Raw genomic sequence first — 9,638 nt, 5'->3', positions numbered from 1 at the left:
TTGGTCAGCTTTCCTACTGCCTTATTAAACAACAAGAAACATACCTGAAGGAAAGAAGACATATTTTGTCTCATGGTTTCAGAGACATCACCGTATAATCACCTGCTTCTGTGCTTATGGTCTCCTGCACTGAGGGCAGGCTCTCTGTCCATGCCTGCCAACTTCGGGCAACTGTTCCAAATGTTGATGAGATATGACAGAAGGCAAAATCATCAAATTTCAGCATTGAGGCAGTTTGCTTAAGTTAAAAACCATGAGTTGAGTTTTTTCTAGATTAGTCATCTGAGTATGTTGTCATATTAAATTAGTTCTAGAACACAGCTTGATAAATTAGGACACTATGCAAATTAAAGTGTCTGCAAACAAGAGGATATTTCTCTTTCCTGAGAGTTAGCAGGTTAAAACTTAAACTAGGCCCAAAGTTCCTTTAAGGTTTATTTATTTACTATATATACAGTGTTCTGTCTGCATGTATGCCTGCAGGCCAGAAGAGCCCATCAGATCCCATAATAAATAGTTGTGAGCCACCATTCGGTTGATGGAAATTGAACTCAGGATCTCTAGGAAGAGTGGTCAATGCTCTTAACCTCTGAGCCATCTCTCCAGCCCAAGGCCCAAAGTTTCTATTCTGAGATATTAATACACCTATCTCTGTACACAATTCTTACTAAAAACATTTAGAACATAATTCTATTAGGTCTAAACATGTGGGCCGGCAGGATGGATAGGCAGATAAAGGTTACCACCACCAATCCTGACAACTGGGTTCCATTCTTGGGACTCACATGGTTGCAAAGGGAACTATGTCTCACAGGTTGTCCTCTGCCCTGTCCACATGTACTGTGACATGCATATGCACTCATATGCCACAATCTAAAAAATAGACTTTAAATGTTCAAAAGTGCCACGATGGACATATTCTTGAATCTGGGTACAAAACAGAAAACAAAATTTAAATGGATAATATAAAATGTCTACTAGGTAACATCAAATTAATAAGTCATACCCATGGATAAAGTTATTGAAGAAACATCTTCATAAGCAGAGCATTTATTTAATTGGTGTACAGAAATGAGATATCTAAGAAGTTTATGCCAGTATTGTTCTTATTGAAAAGGGGTTTGTTGTACAGTGAAGTTCACAATGCCAGCACTATTCCCATCTCCTATTCAGGAGGAAGCAGTTTAGGGAACGTTTAATAACCCCAGGTCTTCAGGTGTGATTTAAAGATTAGTCATAAAGACACTTTCAGGCACCTTTGGGTCCTCATCTGTAGACACTGCTGTAAGCCACATTGACTTCCTAAAGAAAAAGGGAACAGAGAGAATCAAGGTTGGAGTCTTTGATGCCACGTCCTGCTCTGTCTAGACTTGGGGGTCAAATCATTCCTACCTTTAATAAACACCACCATTTTCAATATGCTGATTTAGGAGGTAGGGACAAGAGAATCATTGCAAGTTTAAGGCCAGCCTGATCTACATAGTGAGTTCCTGGCCAGTGAGCAATTTGGATTTTTGAATGTGAATGAATATATGTGTATTTGTGTACAAACTTAAAATCTATGCACAGAAACTCTGATCATGTATGTCTGTTTGACTAGACAACACTTTAAAATGTTTTAGATTTATTATGTGTATGAATGTTTTGTCTGCAAGTATGTATGTGCACCATCTGCATGCCGTGGTGCCTATGGAAATCAGAAGAGGACTTCGCTTCCCCCGGAATTGGAGATGACATGGATGGTTGTGAACCACCACATAGGTGCTAGGAATCGAACCCAGGTCATTGGCGAAAGCAGTAAGTGCTCTTAATTGCTGAGCCATCTCTCCAGCCCACAGTCATCATTTTGTCTAAGGAAGGTAAACAGAAAACAAGGTAGCAATTACTGTTGACAGAGGAATGCCCTTTCATCTCCTGTTAATCTAGAAGACTCTGCAGAAGCCTGAGGCCTGAGGCAACGGGTCAGAATTCTACATTACAACCAACAATGTATATGGAAAAGATTATATATTTATTCATGTATGTGCATGTGTGTATATATAACTTAATCAAGTCTGGCTTTTATTTGGGGTTCTGATACACCCCAGAATGTCACTAAATTCCTCAGCTTAGTTTGCCTTAGGAAAATAGTTCAAAAGAGAGTCAGAAATATTAGCAAGGCAAACATATTTTCTGCAACTGAAATCCACACTTAAAGGTGGTAAAGACGGTAAATTTTATTTTGTATTTTTACCATAGTGAAACAAACAAAAAACTGGAAGTACGATTTGCCATATTAAAAGATATTTGACATTTCTCTTAGCTCTAAATTATTTTTTATATTAAGTATTTTTATATATTAGACAAGATTGCAAGTTGTTCTGTGGTTTCTACACTTGTCCCTAAGTGTTTATAACATTCAACGTAAACATTTCTATGATATGGCAATGAGAATCCTATTGCATTTCATCTCAGAGTTCCTACTAGGCATATGGTGGTTTGGAAGAAAATGGCCCCCAAAGGAAGTAGCACTGTTATGAAGCATGACCTTGTTGGAGAAAGTGTGTCACTAGGGAACAGGCTCAAACAGTTGACTCCCTGTTGCCTACAAGATGTAGCATTCTCAACTTTAGCATCACTTCTACCTGCATGCCGCCATACTCCCTGCCATGATGATAGTGGACTGAGCCTCTGACACTGTAAGCGAGCCACTCCAGTTAAATGTTTGCTTTATAAGAGTTGCTAAGGGCCAGGCGGTGGTGGCGCACGCCTTTAATCCCAGCACTCAGAAGGCAGAGGCAGGCGGATCTCTGGGAGTTCGAGGCCAGCCTGGTCTACAAGAGCTAGTTCCAGGACAGGAACCAAAAGCTACAGAGAAACCCTGTCTCGAAAAATCCAAAAAAAAAAAAAAAAAAAAAAAAAAAAAAAAAAAAAAAAAAAAAAAAAAAAAAGTTGCTATGGTCATGGAGTCTCTTCACAGCAATAAAAACCCAAACTAAGAACACTTTCAGGATCCATAAAATGGCAAGCAAGTGCATTAATCATACAGGTGGACACATTCTTCTTCATTCTCTGTGAGTTCATATTAAAATGGCAGACTGGTTTTCCATACATATTTTAGCCATGCAGTCTCCTAACACGAAAGAAAGTTTATCAGGAGAAGTGTCCTATAAAAGAGACAACAGCAAAATACATTGATGCCATGGAGCAGTCAGATGGCTCAACAGGTAAAGGTGTATGCCAGCAAGTCTTACGACCTGAGTTCAATGCCCAGACCCCACAGACTGGAAGAAGAGCAACAATTCCCACAAACTGTCCACTGACCTCCACACAAACACTATGGCACATACATACATACACACAAAATAAATAAGTGAACAAGTAAATGTAAGAAAACTAAATTTGACTCCAAAATTAGCGTACATATATATATATATATGTATATAATTTTACTTAATATATGCCTCATTTAATTCTTTTATTTATTACAGATGATAGTTTTTGATTATCTTGATTTGCAAACTACACAACTATAAAATAATCTAAGTCCACTAGATTGTACATTAGAAACTTTCAACCCTGTAATAGTTTGATTCTAAAATTAGGCAATATATTTAACTTTTAAAAATGACAGGTAATCGAGTGTCTACTGAACTAGTTTATAAATAATAATCTGGGGTTTGTCTGAATTCTTCTCACCGGGAAGTCAGGATATAGCCTGTAAAATCTCAGCGTCTCGATAGCAATTCAAAGGAGATGGCTGCAGGACTCACCGAGATGCAGAACACTCCAAAGGGATCGTCTGGTTTTCAAATCGACTATTCCTTGGAACAAAGTACATCTCAGTTTCAAAATGGATAGTGTTCTTTGAGATAACCTAGGAAATCACATACTTTAGGAGGAAGGTAGTTTAGCAACAGAAGAGGTATGTGCAGATGGGAACACAAAAAAACATAGAACACCAATTATCTCAAAAGAGGTTTCTGTCATTCTCAGATGCATGTGGAGGTCCAGTCACTTAACAAAGGGACAGAAAGGAGGACTGGAAGAGTGGGCTGAAAGTGCCCTGAGATGGGGCACCCTAAGACGTAGAAGCAAACAAACTGCCACGTAGAGATTTTTGTAATAAATTATTAATGAAAAGCTTTCAACGGTTATCTGTCTGCCTCTGTCTCTGTGTGTGTCTCTGTTTCGCTGTCATCTCTGTGTCTTTCTGTGTGTTTCTGAGTGGGTTTCTCTGTTTCTCTCTCTCTCTCTCTGTCCCTCTGTTTCTCTCCATGTACTGATACATGTAAGAACGTATGTACCCACCCATTTGTGCACATACAGAGGCCAAAGCATGTTAGTGTTTCCCTCTACCATGCTGCTCATTGCCATGAGGCAGGGCCTCTCACTAAACCAGAGGCTCACCATTTGGACTCAGCTTGCTGGCCAGCAATACTTAGCATCCACCCATCTCTGCTCAGTTCGAGGATTGCAGGCCTGAACAGCCATGTTTGGCTTTTTACATGGTTTGGTGGGCTTCCAAGTTCAGGTTCTCATTTCTGCAGAGAAAACACTCCTACTCATACAACCATCTCCCTAGCCCTCAGCAGTTTTTGTTTTGTTTTTGGAGTAACACTATTTAAAGTCAAATAACAAAAGTGGCTTAAAATGTGTGTTTTGAGAAAAGTATGTGTATTGGCAGGAAAATGATCTTATTTGATATCACAATTTCCAACAAATCACCCATCAGGCAATTGTGCAAACACCATCTGAAACTGCCGGTGCTTCATTTACCAAAGGTAGTGTCTTATCATAGGTGACTAAACTCATCAGTGAATGGCTCAAAATATTACTATAGGATAAATATAAATTGAAATCTATAGGAAAACAATGTCTCAGAGTGAAAGTACAGTTTTAGATTCATCCCTAGTTGAATAGCCAACAGATATTAAATCCTATAGGAGCATGGATAGATTTCAGATGACTGAATATTGAATAACAAGCACATTGCAAGGATTGATGGTCTGGCACCTTAGGAGCAAGCATAAAAAAATAAAAATTAAAAAAAAATTAAAAAAACCTCTTTGCCAGGGCCTGGGAAGATGCTGGGTGAGCAAAGGTATTTGAGGCTCTTCCAGAGAACCCAAGTTTGGTTCCCAGCACCCTTGTCAGGTGGCTCACAATTGTCTGTAACTCCAACTTCAGGGGATCAAAAGTCCTCTTTTGGCCTTCACAGATACCTGGATCCAATGCACACATTCATACACAAATACAGATAAATAGAAGTAAAATTGTGCTTCAATGTTGTTTGCTAAGATTTTGTGAAATGGACTAGAGTCTATTCAGATCTGTGCTCCGAGGTTCCTAGCAAGCAATTGATCAAACAGTCAGGGAGGGATAAGTGGGAGAGCCTGAAGGTTAGATCAATATCAGGAGGATGAGGGATACGGTTTGAGTAAAGGACCGTAGTGTCGGCAGGGAGCACATAGCACGGCAGAACACGTGGTAGTGTTCCAGACAGCAGCGTTCTCACCTTCGTCCTGATGCCACAATCACTAACAAGGTATACAAAATCATATCGATGTGTGTGTATTTTAGTCGCAGGGCAGCCTTGTCCCAGAATTAATTCATCAGAGAAAATATATGAATTGTTTCCGTCCTGGGCATCCGGGCTAACATAGACCATCAACCAGTCCTGAGAACAATTTATCTCCACTGCAGAAAGATACATAGGAGAAAGTGTCAGGTGCACATTAACTTCAAGAAAGAGCTACTTTTCTGTCAACGGTAAACATGGCTTAAATAGTCAACTATGGACGACTTTGAGATTACCATCATCTTGCTTAATAACTCTCAGATACATAGGTGTCTGATATTTCACAGGTGAAAAACATAAATATACGAAGAAAGCAAAACAATCACCTATGATTTTTTTTTCCTTCTGAAGAACTGAGATTCCACAAAGGGTGCTCTATTTAGGAGTGTGTGAAAGAGGAGACTGTATTCCCACAACCTTTGGGAGGGGACAAAGAGAAGATAAGGTCCAGAGGAACTCCAGACAGCCTCGGCCGGGACAGGAAGGAGTGTGAAGAGAGAAAACTCCCCCTACCTCCCTGTTTGGAAGTCTGAAAGAGCTTTGATCTGAAGCCCACTCTTAGGGAAAAGCCAGGCCTAGGAAAAACCTTCCCTTAGCCCCTACACTGAAATCTTCAGGAAGTCAACCACTAATGCGGCTTCTAGTGGCTGCATCAGGAGGAGCTTCCCATAATGAATTTTCCCCGAGGGGAAAACACAGGTGTTCAATGAGTGCATGGCCACGCAGGTCTTCAAAATCAATTTGTGAGTACTTGTTCTTTAGAGATAATCCATCATCACGAAGAAAGGCACATTTGGGGAAATTCGGGTTTGGAAAAGGCAGGTGTTCTACATCTATGCATCTTTGTGTGTTTAAAATGCTATTCTAATACCCCCTAAATAGGAGAATCAGGAAGATCTTCCTTAAAAGAAAAAAAATATATCTCGACACCTGGGATTAAAACTGGGCTTAAAATGTAGGTGGACTTGGGCTTCCTGGGGGACATACTGTAACTTCACTGTTGCTACACATCACACATTCCAGTCAGTTTGATGCTGTGAAGTGGTCCCTCCAGCCTCTGAGAAATGACTGACAGCCATAAACAGATAGCTGTTATATATATTAGCTGAAACAAATTCCTCCGTGCCCCCCAAACACTAGCAAGGACCAGGACACAGATTCCTTACTCATTCCATCCTGGAGACTCGGAATATGCTGGTTACCTCTTGGTCTCTGCATCCGTTGTATATTGTGTCAGTGATTGACTGCTGCACCGATCCAGCTACACTAGCCTAAAAGGTTCATCTTAAAGTGAAACGATATCAGACTATACACGGTCCTTACTCCTACAAGGTTTCCAGGCCAAATAGATAAATAAGAAACCTATACATCAGTCCTGAAAGAAACCCCACTTCCAACAGAGGGCAACAGGAAGTCAGCTTCGTAAATAATAACACAAGAATTCTACCTTAGAAAAGCTAGCAGTTAGCCAGGTCTTAAAGCTAAGAAACGTCTTGATTCCAGATGAAAGGGGAGATAGATATCAAAATAAACTTGTAAACAGGACAAAATTGATTTGTCTTTATCTTCTGGCTTCCTAGGACCATCAGAGCAGTAGTTTTGTGTCTACGTTTCTGCAGCCCAGGCTAGCCTTGAAATCGCTAGGCAGCCAAAGATGGCCTTGAACTCCTGATCCTCCAGCTTCCCCTTCCCACTTGCTAGGCTTGTAGACTTCTATCACCCCAACCAGCCAGTGCAGTACTTTTAAAAGAATAAAAAGCAATGTCATCATCAAGTGAAAATAGGAAGATTCCGAAAGTAGGGAGGTCAGTTTCAGAGATACAATATGATTAATTTCAATCCTATAATACTGTCAAGCACAGATAGCCGCCAGTAAGTTTGAAAAGACTGTCTGAGACTCAGAGCCATGGAGTATTTGTGTAAATGAGAAGCATGACAGAGAAAACCCCAAAGCATAGGAAAGGGGGATGTCTGAGAACTAAAACGTTCAGCAGAAAGAGGAAAATGTGGATTCACAAGTCTACTTGGCCTAAAAGCGTTTGTATTCCAGAGCATCCCGGCTCTGTAGGGAGGAGAGGAAGCAGAAAGCCACCGTTTCACCCCAGTCTCTCAAGAAAGCATCCTCCTAACGAAGTATCCAAATGCTCATTTACCATTGATGTCAATGTTCCAAGCACAAGGCCAGACCAAGACAGCAGAGAGAACTAAGAACTCCAAAGTCACCGAGACTTTCATTTGGATAGACCTCCAGCTCAGCACCACTCAAGAAACAAAGGGCAAGTCGTGGCTGCTTTAAGTGATTTTGCCTGGCAGCCCAAGCTCAGCTGCCTTGATTTTTCTACTTGTTTAGGTAGCCTTCAGGCGTGAGGGGCTGTCATCAAATGTGTTAAGTACTTAAAAGGTCAGGTTCTCCTGATTATTTACACCTGAAAGTTCAAAGAGGCCTGCCTGGTTGATCATGGGCAGTGGACAGTCCCATCCCTGTACAGAACAAATTAAACTCAGTGGGGTATAACAAAAAGAGGTCAGAAAGTTGGAGAGGGGCACCGAGAGAGGGGTAGGCCTGAGAAAAATTAGGGGGAAGAGTCAGGAGTAAATTTTTAAGCACTTTTCAGGAGTTTGGAAACAGGACCTCATGTATCCCAAGCTAGCCTTGAGCTTCTGACCCTCCCGCCTCCACCTCCCTGGTGCTGAGGTTGCAGGTGTTGACCACCATGCCTGGCTTGATTTAAGCAATTAAAATCGATATGTGGTCCTTGGAAGTCTGGGGCTTCACAGACTCGAATTGAATACTATGATCTCTCCTCTACTGAAGCAAGTACAGATGTGTGCATACACTGCTGCCTACTGAGTACCTCTGGCAGCATTCCACACCGTTTGAGGCCATCCTTGTAGTCTTTATGCCTGTAATCCTCTTGTAAAGACAGAAAGCTGGCTTAAGACCTGAAGTAGTAAAAAGTATTTTAAAAAAATTCAAGATGTCATTGTTCTTGAATTTTGCATGCAAATGGATGGAATTAGAAAATACTATCCTGAGTGAGGTAACCCAGACCCAAAAAGATGAATATGGTATGTACTCACTCATAAGTTAATACTAGCTATAAACAAAGGACATTGAGCCTATAGTTCATGATCCTAGAGAAGCTACGTAATAAGATGAACCCAAAGAAAATCATATATAGACCCACCTGGAAATTGGAAACAGAAAAGATCGCCTGGCAAAATTGGAAGCATGGGGGTGGGGGGAAAGGAAGAATAGAAGGAGAAGAGGAGGGGAGAAGGGGAGGGTTGAGGAGAACTTGAGGGAATGGAATAGTCGAGATGGAGGAAGGACAGAGATAAGAGCAAGAAAAGAGATATCTTGATTGAGGGAGACATTATTGGGTTAGCAGAATCCTGGCTCTAGAGAAATTACCAGGAATCCACAAGGGTGACCCTGTCTAAGACCCTAAGCAATAGAGAGGGAGTCTGATCTTGACTTGCCCTGTAGTCAGACTGGTGATTATCTTAAATATCACCATAGAACCTTTGTCCAACAACAGGTGGAAACAGGCAGACCCACATTGCAGCACTGGACTGAGCTCCCAAGGTCCAGTTGAAGAGTGGAAGGGATGAGAATATGAGCAAAGAGGTCAAGACCATGAAGGGTTCATCCACTGAAACAGTCTACCTGAGCTAATGGGAGCTCACCAACTCCAGCTGGACTGGGAAGGAACAAGCATAGGACCAAACTAGTCCCTCTGAAAGTAGTTGACAGTTGCATGGCTGGGGCAGACTGAGGGGCCACTGGCAGTGGCACCAGGATTTATCTCTACTGCATGTACTGACTTTTTGGGATCCTATTCTCTTTGGATGTATACCTTGCTCAGCCTAGATATAGTAGGGAGGGCCTTGGACCTTCCACAAAGCAATGTGCCTTACCCTCTCTTAGGATTAAATGGGGGTGGGGTAGGGTGGGAGGGTATGTGGAGGGAATGGAAGAAGGGGAAAGAATAAGAATTTGGATTGGTATTTTAAAAAACTAATAAGTTTTTAAAAAAAAAATGGCAAAAAAAAGTATTTAAGCATCAGCCCTTAA

General features: G+C 41.2%; 1 protein-coding gene across 1 annotated transcript; it reads right to left on the bottom strand.

The window, feature by feature from the left end:
• Window positions 1–1,223: 1,223 nt before the first annotated feature.
• Oosp2 (oocyte secreted protein 2) lies at window positions 1,224–7,795 on the bottom strand. Its single transcript, XM_041660781.1, has 4 exons — window positions 7,714–7,795; window positions 5,498–5,679; window positions 3,753–3,856; window positions 1,224–1,302 (listed from the first exon to the last, which is right to left on the bottom strand). The coding sequence occupies exons 1-4, from the start codon at window positions 7,793–7,795 to the stop codon at window positions 1,224–1,226; spliced, it is 447 nt and encodes a 148-aa protein (XP_041516715.1).
• Between the last annotated feature and the right edge of the window lie 1,843 nt (window positions 7,796–9,638).

This window comes from Microtus oregoni, unplaced genomic scaffold (genome assembly GCF_018167655.1).
Source record: "Microtus oregoni isolate MIOR12 unplaced genomic scaffold, Mior012 000012F_ref0000307, whole genome shotgun sequence".
NCBI lineage: Eukaryota > Metazoa > Chordata > Mammalia > Rodentia > Cricetidae > Microtus > Microtus oregoni.
Note: the sequence above shows the minus strand (reverse complement) of the source record. Positions and strands in the feature narration are given on the sequence as shown.

Bases quoted from the DNA above. Each gene is read 5' to 3' on its own strand.
- Oosp2 (XM_041660781.1), bottom strand. From the start codon at position 7,795: ATGAAAGTCTCGGTGACTTTGGAGTTCTTAGTTCTCTCTGCTGTCTTG. The intron at 3,857-5,497 runs GTGAGAACGCTG...GTGATTTCCTAG, and splicing joins ATTGTGGCATCAGGACGAAG to GTTATCTCAAAGAACACTAT. The intron at 1,303-3,752 runs GTGAGTCCTGCA...CTTTTTCTTTAG, and splicing joins TTGGAGTGTTCTGCATCTCG to GAAGTCAATGTGGCTTACAG.